This window comes from Chelonia mydas, chromosome 1, assembly GCF_015237465.2.
Source record: "Chelonia mydas isolate rCheMyd1 chromosome 1, rCheMyd1.pri.v2, whole genome shotgun sequence".
NCBI classification, from domain to species: Eukaryota; Metazoa; Chordata; order Testudines; family Cheloniidae; genus Chelonia; species Chelonia mydas.
In genome coordinates, this window is record NC_057849.1 from 2,601,511 (window position 1) to 2,627,403 (window position 25,893).

The following is a 25,893-nucleotide window of genomic DNA, read 5'->3' on the forward strand; positions in this document are numbered from 1 at the left end:
TAATATACCAACCAATTGGTTAGCAATGTGAGCACAGACCAGACCCTTTGTCCTCAGGACACTGAAAATCAATCAGGTTCTTAAAAGAAGAACTTTCTTTGGAAACCAAAAAGTAAAAGAATCACACCTGCAAAATCAGGATGAAATGTAACTTTACAGGGTAATAAAAAGATGTGAAACACAGAGGATTCCCCTCTGGCTCAGCTTCACAGTTAGAAAAACAGGAATAAAATTACCTTTGTAGCATAGGAAAATTCACAAGCCAAAACAAAAGATAACCTAACACATTTTCTTGCCTAACTTACAATTTCTATAATTTTAGATGGATCATTCCAGGTATGTTTTCAGGAGATGTTGTACCTGCTTGGTCTCTCCCTCCATCTGGAGAGGGAACAAAGCAAGAGAGCCACAAACAAATCCTCCCCCGCCCCACCCGCCAGATTTGAAAATATCTACTTTCCTCAATGGTCCTTCAGGTCAGGTGCCAAATAGGTTATTAGAGCTTCTTAACCCCTCAGGAATGCCCAGGAGGAGGAAGGTGGAGGGGTTGGTGAAGTCGGTTGTGTTGGAATCTGACATGGAGTAGGGGAGAAGGTGTCCAACTCTGAAGTAGAGTGGTGTGTCTTATATGTACTGTACGTTCCCCTGATTTCTTGTATGTGCCCAGAGTCTAGGGTGATGGTCGCAATACAAATGCCTGGATGGAGAGAGAATGTAAATATGAGACACTACATGGACTACTGGAGCCTGTTCTCATGGGTGAAGCAGATCGTTCATTCTTCACACACTGAAAAATGAGATTTACATGATTCAGAGAAGTAAATTATGAACAACTGACCCTATTAATGCCAATTCCATATTTCATGGTGCTCCATTGGTCAACGATTCCTACAAGTCATGGTGCGGGAAACCTTCATGGGCACCAGCAGGAAAAATGTGTATGGGTGCAGTTTATCCCTCATTCTTCCTTAACACGAAGAAACCCAGGCAAAAGCGTCCATGCTGTATGGAGTTCCCCATTACCCAGTTGCGCAAAATATGAGAGTGGTAAAAAACGAAACCTTTGCCAAGTCATGTGCCGGGGGAAACATCCCAACTAGGACACACGTCAGGGAAAAAGCCTCACTGATTGCAGCTCCGCGGAAACACCTGCTTATTTGCAGCACTAGCCAGACAGCGACAATGTTTGGATGCCTACGGAATAGGCTGGAGAATAACCTGCTCTAGATATGTGCTCAGTTGTGGGCACCCAATCTCTATAAAGCATTGAGCAGATAGAAAGGGGATTTCTGAAACAGGCTATGGGAATGGGGAACGCTGCCACATGGGGACAGACTGAAAAGTGTTGAGTTAAGAGAAAAGACAAAGAAGGAGGCATATGATAGAGGAGAGAAAAATAAAGAATGGAACGGATTACATTCACATGCACAAACAGAGAACAGTTCCCAACCAGTAATATCGATAGATATTTAGTGCTTCAACAAGGGTAATTGCCCAAAGCTGAGGAAAATTCTCAGCTAAACTAATGGCAGGAAATTCAGAAAGAAAAATGGGAATGAAAACTGGGAGTTATTTAAGAGGAGTTTATTAGACAGCTAAAATGCCAGGAGTCCACAGTCAAGGAGGTGGACAACTTTGACTAAAAACCCAGTTCAGTAGTGAAGGGAAGGTAGCAATTGCAGCGGAAAGCGATATATTACACTTGGGGTGAAAGGGAAAATGGACAGGAAGTAATACAAATTGGAATTTATTAAAACTGATAAGGGACTTTAAAGACTTCAGGGACAAATCCATGTTGAGCATGTCTAAAGAAATGAAAAAGGAGGTTACTAAGTATATTAACATCCAAAGAAATCCTTGAAAAGATTTAGGCCAATTACTAGACAGAGAAAGGAAACTTGTTAATGTTGCAGAAAAGGTAAATATGTTCCATTTTTTCCTGCATTCGGAAAGAAGCAGTATGACACTCGTATCACCTGACACAATGAAATGCGTTCCAGGCCGTTAGCTATCTGGGAGGGTGTTAAGGAGCATCGATAGTAGAAAATTAGAGTTGTGAACACCAGAGGTATGAACTGAACAGTGACCACGCAGCTCACGGGGAAGCAGAAGTGTGCAGTCAGGCAGCAGCAGAGCAAACCAAAAAGAAAAGGCAAGTACAGGGCAGTACTGTGTGAAATGTAAAGGTTGTTTTACAAAGGGAAAGTTTTTAAAAAAAAGATTTGACAAGGTTAGGAAACAATGGAAACAGTGGTCTGGGATTAGTTTTGAAAAAGTCCAGGAATATAATTAATAGCAGTCAACAACTTGGTTTATGGAAAACAGGTGTTGTCAAAAAACCCCCAATGTCATTGTTTAAAGAGAATACAGGTTTGGTTGATCAAGGGAACTGCACAGATGCAGTAAAATTGCTTTCTCTGAGGCACTTGATTTAGCAGGGGAAACATTCCGATAATAAAAGGAACGCTCTACAATATCAGTGGAGCGCACGTAAAATGGACTGAAAACTGGCTGGCGGATAACGGAAACCAGCTGTCAATGGCCATTGTCAGTGAATGGGGCTGTTTCTAGTGGGGTTCTGCAGGGCTCATGTCTAGGCCAGATGCTGTTCAGTATTTTAATCAAGGATCTGGAAGGAAAGAGGAAATCACTGCAGATAAAAGAAGCAAATGTCCCAAAGGCTGGCAGAGTGGTTGCAATGAGGCGGCCGGGGCAGGCATAACATTTGATCTGGAACATTTGGTGAGCTGGGCCCATGCAAACAATATGTTTTAATAAAGACAAATGCAAAGTGATCCTCTTGGAACAGGGAATGCAGGCCCGACCCACAGACCAGGGCACTGTATTATGGAACGCAGAGACCCTGAAAAGCACTAGGTGATCACTGTGGATAACCAACTCATCCTGAGCTCCCAGTGCGATGCTGTGGCCGAAAGGGCTTGGATGCATAGACAGGGGAGTGGTGAGTTGGAGTAGGGGAAGGAGTTTACCTCTGCACATGAGATTTACTGATCTCTGAGCCCATAGCAACAGCAGAAAATGCTCATGTCTCCCCTCGGTCACCTTTTTCCAGATCTGTCTGTCTCCTATCTATGTATCCATCCATCAAGGCAATTATCCCTTATTTTCTTTCAAATCAACTATATTTTATAAATATACACAAATACACAAACAGCCAATTCTTCTCTCACTCAGCACAGAGCCCAGGAGCTCTCATCTCCCTTTGGGACAGTCCCTTAATGAATGTTTTCTCCTAAAGCTGAATAATTAGCACAGAAGAAGGGACATGCTTCTTTGCAGCCTGTTTACTTTCAGATGCTCTCTTCTCCCCTCGAGGCTGAGCGAACCCCACTGGGATTGCACAGAGCTATATTATAAACGGTGCACACCCTTGGATGGGCTCTCGGTGTGGCATGTTGCTGCAGATGCTGGGGTGAGAGAGGTTTGGGACACGGCTACCTGAGGGGGATTCCCAGGGAAGACGCTTCCGTCTCAGAATTCACAGGTACCCATTTCTTGCTGAGGAGATCACCTGCTCGACAAACACCGAGCAACGTGGACATGATGGGATAGATGGTACGTCTCGGGTCCTTTCTGCTCTGCACAACCATGACACATTCCAGGGACCTTCCCATAGGTGATGAGTTTGCTAAAGAATCACTGGCCAAAATGTAACTCTTTTCTGGGCACCCTGGTCGTCCTGCCTGATGGACTACCGCCCTGAGGTGGCTGCATTTCAGTGGCAGAGGGGATCCTTCAGAATGACAGGTGTTAGTAGATGTACAATAGAAGACCAAATTCTGAATCAGTGGCCTGTACTTTGCTCAGCTCCCAGTGAGGCAAAACTCCCCTTGGAGGAAGAACTGAGTAGAGACATCAGGGGCCAGCTGTGTGTTAACGCACAGACACGGTCACCCTCTCCTCTTGCATTTCAGGGCTCTGGCTGTCAATGGGGCAGGGGGACAGGGGCTCTTACCTGACTTTTAGCTGCTGGAAATCTTGGAGGTGCTAGCGCTCCTCACTAGAACAATAATAAGAATTTGTCAACGTGGGAAACACATACTTTCTCCAAGTTTCATTCGAGAAGTCGGCTGAACTGTTATTCCTGAAACCTTCAAAAAATAATTCTGCTCAAAGCAGCCACCCGGCATGGGAAATTTCAGTCCAAACACCTAAAATTTGGCAAATTCATAAGCAACTGAAAATGGGGTCTTTTATTCAAGCATCAGACAGCCTTAACTACAGGTGATGACAGCAACTCCACCGACAATGTGATATGGCTGTGAAAAAAGCTAATGCGGTCTTGGGATGCACCAGGAGAGGTATTTCCAGTAGGGATAAGGAGGTTTTAGTACCGTTATACAAGGCCCTGGTGAGACCTCACCTGGAATAATGTGTGCAGTTCTGGTCTCCCATGTTTAAAAAGGATGAATTCAAACTGGAACAGGTACAGAGAAGGGCTACTAGGATGATCTGAGGAATGGAAAACTTGTCTTATGAAAGGAGACTCAAGGAGCTTGGCTTGTTTAGCCTAACTAAAAGAAGGTTGAGGGGAAATATGGTTGCTCTCTATAAATATATCAGAGAGATAAATACCGGAGAGGGAGAGGAATTATTTAAGCTCAGTACCAATGTGGACACAAGAACAAATGGATATAAACTGGCCACCAGGAAATTTAGACTAGAAATTAGACGAAGGTTTCTAACCATCAGAGGAGTGAAGTTTTGGAACAGCCTTCCAAGGGAAGCAGTGGGGGCAAAAGATCTATCTGGCTTTAAGCTTAAACTCGATAAGTTTATGGAGGAGATGGTATGATGGGATAACATGGTTTTGGTAATTAAATATTCATGGTAAATAGGCCCAATGGCCTGTGATGGGATATTAGATGGGGTGGGATCTGAGTTAGACAGGAAAGAATTTTCTGGAGTATCTGGCTGATGAATCTTGCCCATATGCTCAGGATTTAGCTGATCGCCATATTTGGGGTCAGGAAGGAATTTTCCTCCAGGGCAGATTGGAAGAGGCCCTGGAGGTTTTTCGCCTTCCTCTGTAGCATGGGGCATAGGTCACTTGCTGGAGGATTCACTGCTCCTTGAAGTCTTTAAACCATGATTTGAGGACTTCAATAGCTCAGACATAGGTGAGAGGTTTTTTGCAGGAGTGGTGGGTGAAATTCTGTGGCCTGTGTTGTGCAGGAGGTCAGACTAGATGATCATAATGGTCCCTTCTGACCTAAATATCTATAAATCTATGAATCTATAAATGGCCAATCCATTTGTGAATCCCTTTCAGCTAAGCTGTTCACTCCAATAATGTCGGTAGCAAGGAGTTCTACAGGCCAAACATGGATTATGTTAGCAATTTCTTTTCTCGTTCTTGTATGTTCAGACTTCCAATTTAACTAAATGCTCCCTTGTTCATGTTATGAGACACATTAAACATAAATGCCTGATCTACTTTCTTTATCAATAGATCCATAGGGTTTAAGGTCACAAGAGACCATGTGATCATCCAGTCTGACCTCCTGTAAAGCATAGGCCCATTAATTACAACTCAGTTACCTCTGTATTGAGCCGAAAGGCTTGTGTGTGACGAAGGCCTGATCTACACTAGGATTTTGCATTATAGAATGATAGAGCCATAGAGTTATAAGGGAAGACAAAGGACAGCTAGTCTAACCCCCTGACAAGATGCAAGATTTGTTTTGTCTTAGTCATCTAAGACTGATGGCTATTCACACGTCTTTGGAAAACCTCCACAGAAGGAGATTCCATGACTTCCCTGGGTGTCTGTTCCATTGGCCTCCTGTACTTCAAGTTAGGAAGATTTTCCTGAAATTTAATTTAAATCTGCTATGCTGGAGTTTCAACCCATTGCCTTTTGTCCTGCCTCTCTCAATGTAAGACAAAATAACTTTCCTCCACCTTTTTATGGCAGCCTTTCAAGTATTTGAAGTTCACTATCTTGTCCCCCATTAATCTCCACTTTTCCAAATAAACATACCGGTTCCTACGGCTTGCATTCCATCCTGTGCATAACCTTTGTCTCTTGCCTATGGATCCTTTCCAGTTTGTCTACATCCTTTCTATACATTGGTGAGCAAAATTGGACACATTACTATTGAGACCTAACCCCCACCGAGTAGAGGAATACGATCACATACTGTGACTGCCATGTTATACCTCTGCTCATATAACCTAACATTGCATTTGCCTTTTTTGAAACAGCAAAAAAATCTACACCCCAGAGACATGTAGCTATATCATCCTAACCCTGGTGTAGACCCTTGAAGCAGATCTTCCCGAAAAGCATCCAGTCTCGATCTGCCAACATGGGGACTTGGAGAATCCACTACTTCCCTTCTCAGTGTGTCTCAGCGGTTAATCACCCTCAGTGCTAAATATGTGGTCCTAATTTATAGCCAGAATTTGCCTGGCTTCAGCTTCCAGCCCTTCGGTCTTGGTCAGCCTTTCTCTGGTAGATTACAGAGCCATTACTAGGCATGGATTTCTCCCCATGAAAGTTTCCACCTGATCATCTTTTTGATAAGCTATAGAGATATACATCTTCAAAGTCTATACATCTGCAGAGGTAAAATCCTTCCCCTGCTCCAACTCACCTCTCCCCTGTTTATGTATCCGAGGACCCCATCATCCCTTTATGCTACAGCATCTCACTGGGCTCTCAAGATGAGTTGGCTGTCCACAATGTCCCCTAAATCCTTTTCTGGGTCCTTGCATTCCATAATACAGTGCTGTCGTCTGTGGGTCGGGCCTGCATTCCCTGTTCCAAGGATTCTGCATTTGACTTATTAAAACATTTTGTTTGCATGGGCCCCACATTCCAAGTGCTCCAAATCAATTGATATGCCTGCCCTGGCCACCTCATTGCAACCACTCTGCCAATCTTTGGGTCATCCAAAAATTTTATCTGTGGTGATCTTCTATTTCCTTCCAGATCATTCATGAAAGTATTGAATAGCCTCAGGCATAGAACCGATCCCTGCAGAACCAGACTACAAACAGCCCCGTTCAAAAAAAAACAAAAAACAACTAATCCCAGACCAGCTTTTCCATTGTTTTTTAACCTTGTCAAATCTTTTATAAAAAACACTTTCCCTTTATTTTTTAATACTTGACATTTAACACAGGAATTGCCATAACATTTTTCTGTGATTTCTCTTGTTGTTAACATACTTAATAACCTCCTTTTTTCTTATCCTTAGCCCTGCCAAATGTGGAGTTTTCCCTGAAATCTTTAACGTCCCTTATCAATTTTCATAACTTTCCATTTGTATTCTTGGCTCTCTGGTTTCCCTTTTCCCCCTTTGCTACATATTCTTTTCCCCCTAATTGCTGCCTTCCCGTTGCCACTGAAGTGGATTTTTACCCAAAGTTGTTCATTTTGTTTACTGTGGAATCATGACTTTTTCTGCAAAAGAACGACCAATTTTCATTCATATTTTTCTGTATAATTTTTCCTCCAATCAATTTTGCTGACAGTTTTCTTCAGCTTTGGGGAATTAGTCCTCTTGGAGCACTCAGTGTCTCTAGATAGTACTGGTTGGGAACTGTTCTCTCTTTGTCCATTGGAACATAAATCAGTATCATTTTTTATTTTCCTCTCCTCTCTCATATGTTCCCTTCTTTGTCTCTTCTGTAAACGAAAGAGTCTCAGACTTTTCTGCCTGGTGTCAGGTATCAGGGGGCGTAGCTGTGACTTTTCTGTCTGTTTGCATATGGCAGCCTCCCCCATTCTCAGAGCCTGTCTTGGAAATCCCTTTTAGATATGCTATATCCTGCATGGAGACTGGGTGACCAAAACTGAGCACATATCCAGAACATGGTATTCTCCATCCCATATCTTAGTGATCTGAAGATTGCTTTTGTTTTGTCCACTGCTCTGAATCAGGAGGTGTTTCTCTTGAGCTGCTGTCAATGGCGCCCAGGTCTTTTCCCTGATGTATGTTCTAATTGCGATGTTTCTCCTGGCATATGTCTTACAAAAGTTTGTTTTTTTCCACTCTAACATATCAAGCCACTTGATGAATGGGGAACTCCTACAGCATGGAGTCCCTATGCTGGTTCTCATTGCATTAAGGAATAATGATGGATAACCAGTATCCACACTTGTGTTTCCTGCTGGTGCCTCTTAAGGTTCCCCCACCACTAAGTGTCAGACTTATTAACACAGGGAGCCCCATAAAATTTGGAATTGACTTTAATATGGTCATTGTTCATAGTTGTTTTCTCTGAATAATTCAAATGTCATTTTTCAGTGAGTGAAGAGCGAACAATCTGCTTCACCCATGAGAACTGTCTCCAGTAGTGCGTGTAATATCTCAGATTAACATTCTCTCTCCATCCAGGCATCCTGGGCACACACAGAAAGTCAGGGGAACGTTCGGTACATGCAGGAAACAGCCTTCCGCCTCAGAGTTGGACATCTTCTCCCCTATTCCATGTCAGATTCCAACACAACCAATTTCTACAACCCCTCCACCTTCATCCTGCTTGGCATTCCTGGCTTGGAGGCAGCCCACATCTGGATCTCCATCCCCTTCTGCACAATGTACACCATAGCTGTCTTGGGGAACTTCACCATCCTGTTCATTGTAAAGATGGAGCAAAGCCTCCATGGGCCCATGTACTATTTCCTCTGCATGCTGGCCATCACTGACCTGGTCATGTCCACATCCACCCTGCCCAAAATGCTGAGTATCTTCTGGTTCAATACCAGGGAGATCAGTTTCAGTGCCTGCCTCACCCAGATGTACGTCCTTCACTGCTTCTCAGCAATGGAATCTGGAATCCTCGTGGCCATGGCTTTTGATCGCTATGTGGCCATCTGCCATCCCCTGAGACATTCCACCATCCTGACAAACTCTGTTGTGGCCAAGATCGGTCTGGCCGTGCTGCTGCGCAGTGGAATACTCTCATTACCCTACCCCTTCCTGGCGAGGGGGTGGCCATATTGCAGAACCAACATCATCCCCCACACCTATTGTGAGCACATAGCTGTGGTGAACCTGGCCTGTGCTGACATCCGCATCAGTAGTTACTACGGCCTGTTTGATCTTTTCTCTGAGATTGGAATGGACGTGTTTTTCATCACTGTGTCCTATACTCAGATCCTCTGGGCCATCTTCCGCCTCCCCACAAAGGATGCCCGACTCAAAACTTTTGGGACCTGCATCTCTCACCTTTGTGCCATCTTAGCTTTCTATACGCCAGATTTCTTCTCCTCTCTCACGCACCGGTTTGGCCATAATGTGCCACTGCACTTCCTTGTTCTCATTGCCAATGTGTACCTCCTGGTGCCCCCCTTGCTCCACCCCATCATCTACGGGGTGAGGACCAAACAAATCCGGGGCAGGCTGCTCCGACTCTTTACTCCTAAAGGGACCTAAATGTTTTCTCAGACTGAGGTCCGTGCAGAGCTGGCTGGTGCACGGTGCTGGGCCCTCTTCCCTGAATCATTTATTGAATGCATCCGATGAAGTGAGCTGTAGCTCACGAATGCTTATGCTCAAATAAATTTGTTTGTCTCTAAAGTGCCACAAGTCCTCCTTTTCTTTTTGCAGATACAGACTAACACGGCTGCTACTCTGGACAGTCAAGAGACATTAAACCCTTTCCTGTCCTTACTGTGCTGTGTCAGCATGATAAACTGGGGACTCAGTCTATGTGCAATTCACTGGGTTGCCACCTTTCCAATTGCTGGTAGTTGGACTCCTGAAATGGCAGTCTTGCCCCATCTGTTCTCTCAAGGCTCCACCCTTGCTGTGTGTTTTCTCCCCAAGGCCCTACCCCTGTAACTTGCTCCCGTCTTCCCCTCCCGTTGCCAGTTGCTCGAACATTTTCTACCTCATATGTCAAGGTTCCTTCCCCACTCTGAACTCTAGGTTACAGATCTAGGGACCTGAATGAAAACCTCCAAAGCTTACTTTTACCAGCTTAGGTTAAAACTTCCCCAAGGTACAAACTATTTTACCCTTTGACCTTGGACTTTCGCTGCCACCACCAAACGTTTAACCGGTTACTGGGAAAGAGTTGTTTGGAAATGTCTTTCCCCCCAAAATCCTCACCAAAACCTTGCACTCCGCTTCCTGGGGAAGGTTTGATAAAAATCCTCACCAATTTGCGTAGGTGACCACAGACCCAAACCCTTCGATTTTAAGAACAATGAAAAAGCATTCAGTTTCTTACAAGAAGAATGTTAATAGGAGAAATCAGAATCTAACGCAAATCTGGCTAGATTACTTACCAAGTTCTAAGACTCCATTCCTGTTCTGTCCCTGGCAAAAGCATCACACAGACAGACCCAGACCCTTTGTTTCTCCCTCCCCCCAGCTTTTGAAAATATCTGGTCTCCTCATTGGTCATTTTCCTCTGGTGCCAGCGAGGTTATCCTAGCTTCTTAACCCTTTACAGGTGAAAGGGTTATTCCTCTGGCCAGGAGGGATTTTAAAGGGGTTTACCCTTCCCTTTATATTTGTGACAATATATATTTGGAAAATAAATAAATAAATAGTGGACCTAGTCACCTCTAATAAGTAACATGTTCTCACATCTTGTGGGAAGTCACTTAAGGGACACTGGTTAGCGTTAAAATTTTAATGTTTATTCTTACTTTGCTACTACCTCTGTGGAGAGAGAGATCTCGTCAGGACTCCTGGGATGTATCTCAGCTCTGGGAGGAGAGTGGGGTGTAGTGGGTTACAGTAGGGGGCAGATACATCTGGGGTCTAAAGGAGAAGATCAGAATGGCCACACTGGGTAAAACCAATGGTCCATGTAGCCCAGAAGTCTGTCTTCCAACAGTGCCCAGCACCAGGTGCTTCAGAGGGAATGAACAGAACATGGCAATCCCCATGTGATTCATGCTCTGTCACCCACTACCAGCTTGAGGCAAACAGCTGCTAGGGACAAAAACCCTGCCCATCCTGGGCAATAGCCCTTGATGGACTTATCTAGTTCTAACTGGAACCAGGTCATAGTTTGGGCCTTCACAGCATCCTATGGCAGATAGTTCCACAGCTTGACTGTGAAGAAATACTTCCTTTTGTTTGTTTTAAACCTGCTGCCTATTCCTTTGATTGGATGACGCTTAGTTCTTGTGTTATGTCAAGGAGGAAATAACATTTCCTCATTAAATATCACCATTCTTATATATTTGCAACAAATCTTGTAACAATAGGTCATGTGAGGTGTCAATATAAAAGCTACAGTTTGCTGAATATGATTTTCTTATTTGTATGCACGTCTCGTTTTTTTATTTGCAGTTAGGAATATTGACTATGTGTTTGCTCCTGTGGTAAATCCCACAAGGCAGTTTACATCCAGTGTATCCAGCACAATGTGAATGGACTATTCAAGCGGATGGCCCAACAGAACACCATGTGCCATGGAAGAAACTTATCCACACCTGATCGACTTACCTGGGGACATTCTGGCTGGAATATAGTTTATGCTCCCTGCTATGACTCACTGAAACATGCAGAGGCATGTGATCAGCTCATGTGACACAGGACTCCATCTTGTGCCTGTACTTTTGGTGCAGAGGAACCAAGGAGACTCTCTTTCATTCCTTCAGCAGTTCCTGGCAATTTTTGCTTTTCCGTTAGGGCCCCAGCGGAACACTCTTTCTTTCTGCGGGCGGACACTTTCGCAGCCTGAGCTACACAGAAGAAATTGTTGCCAATTAGCATATCAATAGGGTTATGGTCTGCTACCCTCACTGAAATACAGCTTCAAAACTATCAGTTTCTATGTGCACTTTAGCCAAAGGCATAAGGATTGTGTATCCTCCTACTAATAAAAGCTCAGAAATCTGTTCTGGCAGCGTGTCACCTTCTTGCACTATACCCCTGCTACCTACAGAAATTTCTGTCCCTGTATCTTCCCCCACAAGTTGTTCCCTGCCATTGATGCTGACAGCCTTGATGTCCTTCATGTCTAGTTGTTCAGAGGCTAATTTCACAAACCCAGTATGATAAGTGACAGGCACCCGAGGGACTTCTGTGCTCAGGTGAAAGCATTCCCAAGGACTACCTGCTTCCTCCCAGCACAGGACGTTTATTCCTCAGGTGATCAGAGGAATTATAATGGTCGCACTTCTGGACTCATTTGTTTTTACAGGAGATTTGGGTTGTGAATGAGAGGAATGAGGTAAAATGGAACCCTCTTTCCCACCATGTTTAAACCCCTGTGTCTGTAGTTTATTCAGACTAGATGCCTCTGTTTGCTCAAAATCATCAGAGAGAGAAGCCATCCTGTAACGTGGCACCTCCTGTTGGTTGTCCAGGGAATTAGCTCAACTCCAGCTTCGGAGCTCCCCCTGCTGGCCAGTATCTCACCTGCCTCAGCCCCAATGTCCCTCCCGGACCCCACTGCAGTACCTCCGCACATTGGCTCTCCACTCCCAGGGGAAACTTGAACCCTCTACACCCACCTTCCCTCAGTGGCTACTGCCAGTTTTCATCTAGCCCCCACTCACTGGGGCTAACTGCAGTCCCTAAAGCCCACTTATGATTGGCAAGGGGGTTGGACCAGCTGCCTCTGCCTTTCCCCGCACTACACTTCTGCAGCCCCAGTATCTGCTTGGGCCTTTATCCAAGGCCTCAGCCTGGGGAGTTGCCAAGCTAGGCCCGTCTCCCTCCAAGGCTGGAGAGAGACTCCTGCCTTCTGGCTCTGCAGCCTTTTTATAGGGCCCAGCCTGGCCCTCATTGGCTGCCTCTCAGCCTTTTCTGATTGGCTCCTCAGCCCCAGCCCTCGCCAATGGCTGGCTTTTAACCTTGGCTGAGCCAGAGCAGGGTGACTGCTCCGATACACATCACATCCACAGTTTTCATCTTTGAAACTTGGGGCACACATGAATTCATCCATCTGCTGCCAAGACCCTTGTGGTGATGACCTGTGCCAAGCAGCTGCGCTGTGTGCCCATGGCTGCGCCCCCTTCAGAGGAGGGGTGGCCGTCTTTCCTCCCAGTTCAGGGCCCCATCACAGATGCCATCATGTCCCACACCTTGGTTGTAGAGTTCCATGTGGTCTCTGGGCCCAGAGTCATTGAGGTCTCCCGTCCTGTCACCATCCCCTCAGCCCCTGGATCCAGTCAAGAGGTGTTGCATCCCTTTGGCTTTGCTGCTGGGCTTCCTAGCCAAACTTCTGCCCCTGCTCCTAATCCCGTTCCTGGCCCCAGCCCCACTCCTGCCCCTGTCACATCCCTCATTTCTTTCCCTTCATCTTCTATACTGCTGCCACCCAGGGGTTGTGTCATTTCCCCTGTCCTTGGACTAACCTCAGGGGGCGTTTTTTTTGTCTCCTCTCCCTGACTCTTTGGGAGCTGCTCTCTTCCCTCCACCTCTCTATCCCTTTCCGGGCACAGAGACGGGTTGCACAGAGCCACAGGTACAATCGCCGCAAAAGTGGTCTGCCCCCTCTTTGCCCATCTCCATGGGCCACAGGGTCGTAACAGGGGCCCAGCGAGATGATGATCATGGGTCCGCAACCCTGTCCCCCACTGTGCTGAGGGATGAGCTACACCATTTTCTGGTGGACACCTGTGGTTTCAAGCATAAGGTGAAGCTCCCTCTCCAGCACTGGGAGACTTCCATCTCATCGTCTGGGCCATAAGCGCTGTTTTGAAGGAGTGGAGGGTAACCGGGAGGCAGAACATCCTGGTCTACTGGTGGGCTCGCAACTTCTGTGACTTCCCCCTGCGTTTCAGGGATTGGTGCAAGGCCGGCTGGAGATCCTCCTGACTGCAAGGATCATTCTCAGCCCTCACAATGAAGCCAACCATATTTTCAAAAATGAACACCAACCGAAAAAAAAACAAACAAAAATAGGAAATATGGAAAGGATAAAGAAAAACATAGAACCCCCTCTTCTACAGGAACACCAAAACCAGCCATCTCTACAGTGTCAGGGCAGTTCACAGTCTGTCACTCCCATGTCCCAGGCCTCTTGCCCAGGCCCTGGCTGTGCTGCAGGGGTGCTGTGGGTCAGACACTTGCTCTGTCAGTGGCCATATGTCTCAGGCTTTAGGTGGTAGGGCCCCTCTCCACAGCATCATCCTCACCCAACAGATTTACGATTCCCCTCCAATTCTGGCCTGCAGGGCCTCTTGACTAGGGGTATTTCCCTGTGCTGGTCCCTCTGCCCAGGGTCTTCCTTGCTCTCTCCAACTGTACACTGCACCCAGCCCCAGCCCCAGCCCCTACCCCAGAGCTGCTGCTGCTCGGCCTCCAGCTCCCTGGGCTGCTTCTCTGGCCCCTCTGCTTCAGGCTGCTGCAGCTCTGCGCCCAGCTCAACTCCCTGGGCTACTTCTCTGGTTCTGGTTCTGGCCGGCCTGTCTCTGCTCAGCTCTGCCCAGGCCCCTGCTGTCTCCTTAGCTCAACCCCGCTCTGTCCCAGGCAGGCCCAGCTCACACAGAGGATGGGAACCTCCTGACCTCCAGACTTCCTCCCTGGTCTGCCTGCCCTGTCAATCAGGCTGACAGCTAATGTTGGCCTCTCCTCACTGACTCTGGGGGCTGGTTTGGACCCTTCCCCTTCCTTTTGGGACTAGGAAAGGGCCAATCAAAAATCCTCACTGAATTTTAGTGAGCGGCCAGTAATTTACATCCCTCCTTACTATAATTCTGCCACAGCCAGAATCTTCACACCAGCATATTTGGGCCCCATATTATCAACATTTATAGATTAAAAAAATACATTTGCAATGAATAAAAGTACATTTATCATACTTAAAACCCCCTGTCCAATTCTTGATACTATAGATAATATTCACTAAAGACAACATAGAACCAATAACATAATCATCTCTAAGTTTAATGATCAGGACACCCTTAGTAGTTCTCTGGGACTTTCTTAAGACTGGTGGTTCATTACCCATATTTTCTGTTTCCTTGTCCCCAGGTAACACCAGGTCAATTTGAGGGATCAGTCTATTTTCATCAGGGTTTGCATTTGCCCCATTGGTTTCAGTCTCCTCCGGACATGATGCTCTGAGACTCCTGTGAGCCCTGGCTGGACTAAAAGTCCAATGTTTTAGCTGGTCCCCATGGACCACTCTCTCAGGACCTCCACATTCAGGCTGGATAGTGTAAACTGGCAGTGCAGGATTATTGTGAGTGACCACAATGTGGGCGTTTGACTCCCACTTCCCTTGTATTTTATTATGACCCAGCATCTATGTTTTCAAACTGCTACCTGCTTACCACAGCTTATGAGAGCCCCACTGGACTTGCGATCACAAGTCCTTTTCCTACTTTGGGCTGCATCTTTCGTTTTACTGAGAGCAACTTCAATGGCTCTCTTTGGGCTGTCACGGACACCTTTGACACAGTCATTGAAATTGATCACCTCATCCTTAGAAAAGACTCCTTGATGCTTTTCTGGAAGCACCCTCAGTTAGCCCCCTGTGCAGGAACCAGCCCTTGGAGCGAGGCTTGAACTGGAAGAGGCAGTCTCCCGCCACTTCTTTAGAAGAAAAGTAACTTGTACTCACTTCTCCCTCCTTCTCACCCACAGCTCATTTCCATTCTCTTCATATGTTACCTTCGCCCAAGGAACCTCTTCCTCATCCCAGTGTACCTCTGCAGTTCTATTCTGAGAATGCAACCCCACAGACTTCACACGTGAGATTAGAAGACTCACCAGCACTCTTCCTTTGATGGCATTAGTCAGTAAATTGGCTGGCTGGAGCCTATTAGTTTGGCTTGCTCCAGATATATGGTCTAGAAGGGCTCGAGATCCATTGGTGTTTCCTGGTACCCAGCAGCGTTCATCAAGGATCTTCCCTCTCCAAGGAGGAATAACTGTCTTCAGCCTACTTTAACATTTCCAATCTGTCCTGCCTGGCCCAGAGGATGACTCTGTTTCTCCTTCTGAGCAAGTACTTTACTCAGCACAGAATTCTTCTTAGAGTGCCCAGGATGGTTCATCCTAGAAGTCCCTTCTCCTCGCAACTTTTTTTGCTATTACTTTCTGAGTCTTTGGCTAGCTGTTCTTCAAATTCTTTTTTTAACCTTCCTAATTATACCCTTAAACTTCATTTGCCAGGAGTTTATGAATAAAATCAGTTGAATAAAATCAATTAACAAACATGGGCTATAGTGATACATGAAACTTACTTAAATGGCATTTACACTGCCTCCATGTACCCCACCCTGGAGTGTATACTCTGGATTGCAGAGTCCTAGATATTTGCTTGCATGGGCGTCCTTGGAGATCTGCAGCTGGAGACAGCACTCTGTTGGATCTGTGTATCAGTCCAGCCATGGCAACAAGCTGCTTAACCCCTCTGACGATTGGAGCTGGCCCCACCAAATGTCAGCCGCTCTGTGTCCTAATTTGGTGGGAAGATCAAGCTGCCTCTCCTCAGACTCAGCCTCTCTGCGGTGCCCCTTCCCTTGCCTGCGCTTTCCCAACAAGGGTGGGGGTTACTCACAGTTCCTCCACTGCAGGCCCACCTCATTCGGCTCCAGGCACAGCGACAGTCTCTGCCCTGGCTCCAGGGAAGCCACCAACAGCCTCTGAGGCTCCCCGCTCGATCAGATCCCCAGCGGGCTCTTAGCAGCCTCTCTTGGCTTCCTAGCAGCAGCTCCGTGTGTGGACAGAGCTCCACACAAGCAATCTCACTCCTCTTCTGAAAAGGGAGCCCACCACGTGCTCCCTCTGCACTTCCTGTGATTCTAAGATTCCTGGAAGAGGGAGAGTGTCACTCTTTCCCCAAGGCATCAGACAGGATCTTCCCAGCTGGTACACTCCCAATAAAGTTCAGAGGCCAGTCTAGTAAAAGGAGCCTACACTCTATTAAGTAGTTTCCATGCAGCTTGCAGGATTTCACTTTTCGTCCTGTTCTTTTCAATTTCTTTTTTATCTAACTTCTTCATTTTAGTGTCATTCCCCTTTGTGAAATTAAATGGTACAGTGTTTGGCTGCTGTGGTCTTTTCCCCACCACAGGGATGTTAAATTGAATTAGATTATGGTCCTTATTACCAAGTGCTTCAGCTATATTCACCTCTTGGACCAGATCCTGTGCTCCACATAGGACTAATTCAGTAATTGACTCTCCCATTGTGGGTTCCCTGATTAGCTGCTCCAAGAAGCAGTCATTTGAGGTGTCAAGAAACTTTATTTCTGCATCCCATCCTCAGGTGACTTGTACCCAGTCAATATGGGGATAGTTGAAATCCCCCATTATTATTAAGGGTTTTGTGTTTTTTTTTTTAATTATTTTAACAGCCTCTCTAATCTCCCTGAGCATTTCACAGTCACTATCACCATCCTGGCCAAGTGGTCGGTGATATATCCCTACTGCTATATTCTTATTATTCGAGTATCAAGTTACTAGCCAGAGAGATTCTGTGGTCCAGTTTGGTTAATTTCCAAATTGTACTGCATTAGATTCTATCCTTTCTTTCACATATAATGCCACATCTCCACCAGCATGACCTCTTCTGTCCTTCCAATATATTTTGTACCCTGGTATCACCGTGTACCACTGATCATCCTCATTCCACCAAGTTTTTGTCATGCCGATTATATCGATATCCTCCTTGAACGTAAGGCACCCTAGTTGAACCGTCTTATTATTTAGATTTCTAGCGTTTGTATATATAACCCTTCTGCCAGGTGGAGCCAGCAGCAACCACGGCCGGGTTCAATATCTAGGTGTTCCTTTCCCTCTATCCAACACAGAACCGACTTGAGCCTCTACCCAGTAACCTTGGAAATTTACACACCACCCCCGAGGCCCCTCTGAGAGGCAATACTCAGGGCCTATTTAGCTCTATTTTTTGTCAAACCAGTCTAGGTAATGCCCCTGGGGAGACCTGGCAATTTTCTGACCAGAATACCTGCCCCTAAGCTTCTTACTCTCACAGAGCTCTAACAGTGGAGCCCCTCTGCTTAAAAAGTCCTTTCTGCTAACCATGAACACCCTCGCTTTGGAACAGATTAAGCACAGTCCTGCTTTTCTGTGTTCCCACAACAATTACCCATTGGTTACCATATTTCACTATCCCTGAATTCAGTACTAACATAATTTGTGAACCAATATCAGCTAAGTTGATTACAATGAGCAAAACACCCTCTCCATCTGCTGACTAGCTAGCAAATCTAAGCAAAGCAGGAGCAAACTGCATTTACATAAACACACCCAGGGTCTCTTCCTCCTCCCAGCTAGCTGTCAGGGAAGCATTCCTTCAGACCCTGCTGACATGGATAAGCACTGTAAAAAATGTCACTTTTTAGCTGTCTGCCCTTACAGTATGTAATTGAATGGGACTCTTTGTCATCAGATCCTACCTGTATTTTACCATCTTCCTTCCTCTCCTCCTCACTAGGACCTAGAGAATCTCCATTAATAGATCCTCCCCTCAGGGATGTCTCTGTCTGAAACACATGCTCCTCTGCACCTCTCAGGTTTCCTGCATCACTTAGTTTAAAAACTGCTCTATGACCCTCTTAATTTCAAGTGCCAGCAATCTGGTTCCATTTTCATTTTGGTAGAGCCCAGCCTTCCTGTATAGCCTTCCCCCTTTCCCCAGTTCCTAATGAATCAAAACCCCTCCTCCCTACTTTCTGGGGATGCAGACAAACAGACGCAAATGAAAACACATGTACATGGTCCGCCATGCGCACACACGCACACACATGGATCCATGAGCGCACACCCACAAACATGGATCCACATGCACACACACACACACGCATGGACGTACATGGACACACATGGACCCATGTGTACACACACACACACACAGAGACATGCACACATACATTCATGACCTGCAAAGCCCCATCCAGGAGGAATGGTCAGAGAACCTCTAACAGAGCGGGTTTGCGGGGCAGATGGGTGAGAGGAACATCTCGTTGCAGAAACCCACCAGAATTGAGGCCTGAGCAAAGACTCTGAGCAGCTCGTTAGCTGTGAAGCAGCGTCATCATTCAGGTTACTTTGTGCAGGTTACTGGTGGAATCTTAGGCTCCTACACGGTTGGACAGCAGATGAGCCGGGGTTTGAAAATGGCCGTGGAGCCTAAATTCAGTATTTACATGAATTCCTTTGTGGATCTAGACCTGGAAGAATTTCTGGAAGATGCTTTCATCAAACACAATTTAAGGTGGTTCAAAGTCAAGGGGGCTGGCTGGCTAGACTGTCAGGGTTCCCCTCCACACACTCTGAACTCTGGAGTACAGATGTGGGGACCTGCATGAAGGGCCTCCTAACCTTATATTCTACCAGCTTAGGTTAAAAACTTCCCCAAGGCACAGATTCCTTTCCTAGCCCTTGGACGGTATCCCTACACCAATAAGTGATTTATACAAAAATTCAGGGATGGGTCACTTGGAATCCTTATCCCCCCAAAATGTCCCCCCAAGCTTCTTCACCCCCATTTCCAGGGGAGGCTTGAGAATAATATACCAACCAATTGGTTAGCAATGTGAGCACAGACCAGACCCTTTGTCCTCAGGACACTGAAAATCAATCAGGTTCTTAAAAGAAGAACTTTCTTTGGAAACCAAAAAGTAAAAGAATCACACCTGCAAAATCAGGACGGAAGGTAATAAAAAGATTTGAAACACAGAGGATTCCCCTCTGCCTCAGCTTCACAGTTAGAAAAACAGGAATAAAACTACCTTTGTAGCATAGGAAAATTCACAAGCCAAAACAAAAGATAACCTAACACATTTCCTTGCCTTACCTACAATTTCTATAATTTTAGATGGATCATTCCAGGTATGTTTTCAGGAGATGTTGTACCTGCTTGGTCTCTCCCTCCATCTGGAGAGGGAACAAAGCAAGAGAGCCACAAACAAATCCTCCCCCACCCCACCCGCCAGATCTGAAAGTGTCTACTTTCCTCAGTGGTCCTTCAGGTCAGGTGCCAAATAGGTTATTAGAGCTTCTTAACCCCTCAGGAATGCCCAGGAGGAGGAAGGTGGAGGGGTTGGTGAAGTCGGTTGTGTTGGAATCTGACATGGAGTAGGGGAGAAGGTGTCCAACTCTGAAGTAGAGTGGTGTGTCTTATATGTACTGTACGTTCCCCTGATTTCTTGTATGTGCCCAGAGTCTAGGGTGATGGTCGCAATACAAATGCCTGGATGGAGAGAGAATGTAAATATGAGACACTACATGCACTACTGGAGGCTGTTGTCATGGGTGAAGCAGATCGTTCATTCTTCACACACTGAAAAATGAGATTTACATGATTCAGAGAAGTAAATTATGAACAACTGACCCTATTAATGCCAATTCCATATTTCATGGTGCTCCATTGGTCAATGATTCCTACAAGTCATGGTGTGGGAAACCTTCACGGGCACCAGCAGGAAAAATGTGTACGGGTGCAGTTTATCCCTCATTCTTCCTTAACACGAAGAAACCCAGGCAAAAGTGTCCATGCTGTATGGAGTTCCCCATTACCCGGCTGCGCAAAATATGAGAGTGGTAAAAAACGAAACCTTTGCCAAGTCATGTGCCAGGGGAAACATCCCAACTAGGACACACGTCAGGGAAAAAGCCTCACTGATAGCAGCTCCATGGAAACACCTGCTCATTTGCAGCACTAGCCAGACAGGGACAATGTTTGGATGCCTACGGAATAGGCTGGAGAATAACCTGCTCTGGATATGTGCTCAGTTTTGGGCAGCCAATCTCTATAAAGCATTGAGCAGATAGAAAGGGGATTTCTGAAACAGGCTATGGGAATGGGGAACGCTGCCACATGCAGACAGACTGAAAAGTGTTGAGTTAAGAGAAAAGACAAAGAAGGGGGCATATGATAGAGGAGAGTAAAATAAAGAATGGAACGGATTACATTCACATGCACAAACAGAGAACAGTTCCCAACCAGTAATATCGATAGATATTTAGTGCTTCAACAAGGGTAATTGCCCAAAGCTGTGGAAAATTCTCAGCTAAACTAATGGCAGGAAATTCAGAAAGAAAAATGGGAATGAAAACTGGGAGTTATTTAAGAGGAGTTTATTAGACAGCTAAAAAGCCAGGAGTCCACAGTCAAGGAGGTGGACAACTTTGACTAAAAACCCAGTTCAGTAGTGAAGGGAAGGTAGCAATTGCAGCGGAAAGCGATATATTACATTTGGGGTGAAAGGGAAAATGGACGGTAAGTAATACAAATTGGAATTTATTAAAACTGATAAGGGACTTTAAAGACTTCAGGGACAAATCCATGTTGAGCATGTCTAAGGAAATGAAAAAGGAGGTTACTAAGTATATTAACATCCAAAGAAATCCTTGAAAAGTTTTAGGCCAATTACTAGACAGAGAAAGGAAACTTGTTAATGTTGCAGAAAAGGTAAATATGTTCCATTTTTTCCTGCCTTCGGAAAGAAGCAGTATGACACTCGTATCACCTGACACAATGAAATGCGTTCCAGGCCGTTAGCTATCTAGGAGGGTGTTAAGGAGCATCGATAGTAGAAAATTAGAGTTGTGAACACCAGAGGTATGAACTGAACAATGACCACGCAGCTCACGGGGAAGCAGAAGTGTGCCATCAGGCAGCAGCAGAGCAAACAAAAAAGAAAAGGCAAGTACAGGGCAGTACTGTGTGAAATGTAAAGGTTGTTTTACAAAGGGAAAGTTTTAAAAAAAAGATTTGACAAGGCTAGGAAACAATGGAAAGAGTGGTCTGGGATTAGTTTTGAAAAAGTCCAGGAATATAATTAATAGCAGTCAACAACTTGGTTTATGGAAAACAGGTGTTGTCAAAAAACCCCCAATGTCATTGTTTAAAGAGAATACAGGTTTGGTTGATCAAGGGAACTGCACAGATGCAGTAAAATTGATTTCTCTGAGACACTTGATTTAGCAGGGGAAACATTCCGATAATAAAAGGAACGCGCTACAATATCAGTGGAGCGCACGTAAAATGGACTGAAAACTGGCTGGCGGATATCGGAAACCCGCTGTCAATGGCCATTGTCGGTGAATGGGGCTGTTTCTAGTGGGGTTCTGAAGGGCTCATGTCTAGGCCAGATGCTGTTCAGTATTTTAATCAAGGATCTGGAAGGAAAGAGGAAATCACTGCAGATAAAAGAAGCAAATGTCCCAAAGGCTGGCAGAGTGGTTGCAATGAGGCGGCTGGGGCAGGCATAACATTTGATCTGGAACATTTGGTGAGCTGGGCCCATGCAAACAATATGTTTTAATAAAGACAAATGCAAAGTGATCCTCTTGGAACAGGGAATGCAGGCCCGACCCACAGACCAGGGCACTGTGTTATGGAACGCAGAGACCCTGAAAAGCACTAGGTGATCACTGTGGATAACCAACTCATCCTGAGCTCCCAGTGCGATGCTGTGGCCAAAAGGGCTTGGATGCATAGAGAGGGGACTGGTGAGTTGGAGCAGGGGAAGGAGTTTACCTCTGCACATGAGATTTCCTGATCTCTGAGCCCATAGCAACAGCAGAAAATGCTCATGTCTCCCCTCGATCACCTTATTCCAGATCTGTCTGTCTCCTATCTATCTATCTATCCATCTAGGCAATTATCCCTTATTTTCTTTCAAATCAACTGTATTTTATAAATATACACAAATACACAAACAGCCAATTCTTCTCTCACTCAGCACAGATCCCCGGAGCTCTCATCTCCCTTTGGGACAGTCCCTTAATGAATGTTTACTCCTAAAGCTGAATAATTAGCACAGAAGAAGAGACATGCTTCTCTGCAGCCTGTTTACATTCAGATGCTCTCTTCTCCCCTCGAGGCTGAGCGAACCCCACTGGAATTGCACGGAGCTATATTATAAATGGTGCACACCCTTGGATGGGCTCTCGGTGTGGCATGTTGCTGCAGATGCTGGGGTGAGAGAGGTTTGGGACACGGCTACCTGAGGGGGATTCCCAGGGAAGACGCTTCCATCTCAGAATTCACAGGTACCCATTTCTTGCTGAGGAGATCACCTGCTCGACAAACACCGAGCAACGTGGACGTGATGGGACAGAGTGGACGTCTGGGGTCCTTTCCGCTCTGCACAACCATGACACATCCCAGGGCCCTTCCCATAGGTGATGAGTTTGCTAAAGAATCACTGGCCAAAATGTCACTCTTTTCTGGGCACCCCTGGTCATCCTGCCTGAAGGACTACCGCCCCGAGGTGGCTGCATTTCAGTGGCAGAGGGGATCCTTCAGAAAGAAAGGTGTAAGTAGATGTACAATAGAAGACCAAATTCTGAATCAGTGGCCAGTACTTTGCTCAGGCCCCAGTGAGGCAAAACTCCCCTTGGAGGAAGAACTGAGTAGAGACATCAGGGGCAAGCTGTGTGTTAAGGCACAGACACGGTCACCCTCCCCTCTTGTATTTCAGGGCTCTGGCTGTTAATGGGGCAGGGGGACAGGGGCTCTTACCTGACTTTTAGCTGCTGGAAAGCTTGGAGGTGCTAGCGCTCCTCACTAGAACAATAGTAAGAATTTTTCAACGTGGGAAACACATACTTTCTCCAAGTTTCATTCGAGAAGTCGGCTGAACTGTTATTCCTGAAACTTTCAAAACACAATTCTGCTCAAAGCAGCCACCCAGCATGGGAAATTTCAGTCCAAACACCTAAAATTTGGCAAATTCATAAGCAACTGAAAATGGGGTCTTTTATTCAAGTGTCAGACAGCCTTAACTACAGGTGATGACAGCAACTCCACCGACAATGTGATATGGCTGTGAAAAAAGCTAATGCGGTCATGGGATGCATCAGGAGAAGTATTTCCAGTGAGGATAAGGAGGTTTTAGCTCCATTATACAAGGCCCTGGTGAGACCTCACCTGGAATACTGTGTGCAGTTCTGGTCTCCCATGTTTAAGAAGGATGAATTCAAACTGGAACAGGTACAGAGAAGGGCTACTAGGATGATCTGAGGAATGGAAACCTTGTCTTATGAAAGGAGACTCAAAGAGCTTGGCTTGTTTAGCCTAATTAAAAGAAGGTTGAGGGGAGATATGATTGCTCGCTATAAATATATCAGAGGGATAAATACCGGAGAGGGAGAGAAATTATTTAAGCTCAGTACCAATGTGGACACAAGAGCAAATGGATATAAACTGCCCACCAGGAAATTTAGACTAGAAATTAGACGAAGGTTTCTAACCATCAGAGGAGTGAAGTTTTGGAATAGCCTTCCAAGGGAAGCAGTGGGGGCAAAAGATCTATCTGGCTTCAAGATTAAACTCGATAAGTTTATGGAGGAGATGGTATGATGGGATAACATGGTTTTGGTAATTAAATATTCATGGTAAATAGGCCCAATGGCCTGTGATGGGATATTAGATGGGGTGGGATCTGAGTTAGACAGGAAAGAATTTTCTGGAGTATCTGGCTGATGAATCTTGCCCATATGCTCAGGATTTAGCTGATCGCCATATTTGCGGTCAGGAAGGAATTTTCCTCCAGGGCAGATTGGAAGAGGCCCTGGAGGTTTTTCGCCTTCCTCTGTAGCATGGGGCATGGGTCACTTGCTGGAGGATTCTCTGCTCCTTGAAGTCTTTAAACCACGATTCAAGGACTTCAATAGCTCAGACATAGGTGAGAGATTTTTTGCAGGAGTGGTGGGTGAAATTCTGTGGCCTGTGTTGTGGAGGAGGTCAGACTAGATGATCATAATGGTCCCTTCTGACCTAAATATCTATGAATCTATTAATCTATAAATGGCCAATCCATTTGTGAATCCCTTTCAGCTAAGCTGTTCATTCCAATAATTTCGGTAGCAAGGAGTTCTACAGGCCAAAAATGGATTATGTTAGCAATTTCTTTTCTCGTTGTTATATGTTCAGACTTCCAATTTAACTAAATGCTCCCTTGTTCATGTTAGGAGACACATTAAATATAAATGCCTGATCTACTTTCTTTATCAATAGATCCATAGGGTTTAAGGTCAGAAGAGACCATGTGATCATCCAGTCTGACCTCCTGTAAAGCACAGGCCCATTAATTACAACTCAGTTACCTCTGTATTGAGCCGAAAGGCTTGTGTGTGACGAAGGCCTGATCTACACTAGGATTTTGCATTATAGAATGATAGAGCCATAGAGTTATAAGGGAAGGCAAAGGACAGCTAGTCTAACCCCCTGACAAGATGCAAGATTTGTTTTGTCTTAGTCATCTAAGACTGATGGCTATTCACACGTCTCTGGAAAACCTCCACAGAAGGAGATTCCATGACTTCCCTGGGTGTCTGTTCCATTGGCCTCCTGTACTTCAAGTTAGGAAGATTTTCCTGAAATTTAATTTAAATCTGCTATGCTGGAGTTTCAACCCATTGCCTTTTGTCCTGCCTCTCTCAATGTAAGACAGAATAACTTTCCTCCACCTTTTTATGGCAGCCTTTCAAGTATTTGAAGTTCACTATCTTGTCCCCCATTAATCTCCACTTTTCCAAATAAACATACCGGTTCCTACGGCTTGCATTCCATCCTGTGCATAACCTTTGTCTCTTGCCTATGGATCCTTTCCAGTTTGTCTACCTCCTTTCTATACATTGGTGAGCAAAACTGGACACATTACTATTGAGACCTAACCCCCACCGAGTAGAGGAATACGATCACATACTGTGACTGCCATGTTATACCTCTGCTCATATAACCTAACATTGCATTTGCCTTTTTTGAAGCAGCAAAAAAAATCCACACCCCAGAGAGTAGCTATATCATCCTAACCCTGGTGTAGACCATTGAAGCAGATCTTCCAGAAAAGCATCCAGTCTCGATCTGCCAACATGGGGACTTGGAGAATCCACTACTTCCCTTCTCAGTGTGTCTCAATGATTAATCACCCTCATTGCTAAATATGTGGCCCTAATTTATAGCTAGAATTTGCCTGGCTTCAGCTTCCAGCCCTTCAGTCTTGATTAGCCTTTCTCTG

The 25,893-nt window shown here is 45.5% G+C and overlaps 1 protein-coding gene across 1 annotated transcript; it reads left to right on the forward strand.

Moving 5' to 3' along the window:
- Positions 1-8,456: 8,456 nt before the first annotated feature.
- LOC119565147 (olfactory receptor 52E4-like) lies at positions 8,457-9,410 on the forward strand. The gene has a single exon (XM_037889580.1). It carries the CDS (start codon positions 8,463-8,465, stop codon positions 9,408-9,410), a length of 948 nt encoding a protein of 315 aa, XP_037745508.1. The 5' UTR covers positions 8,457-8,462.
- Positions 9,411-25,893: the final 16,483 nt, after the last annotated feature.

Coding starts and splice junctions, on each gene's coding strand:
- LOC119565147 (XM_037889580.1), top strand. CDS start 8,463: ATGTCAGATTCCAACACAACCAATTTCTACAACCCCTCCACCTTCATC.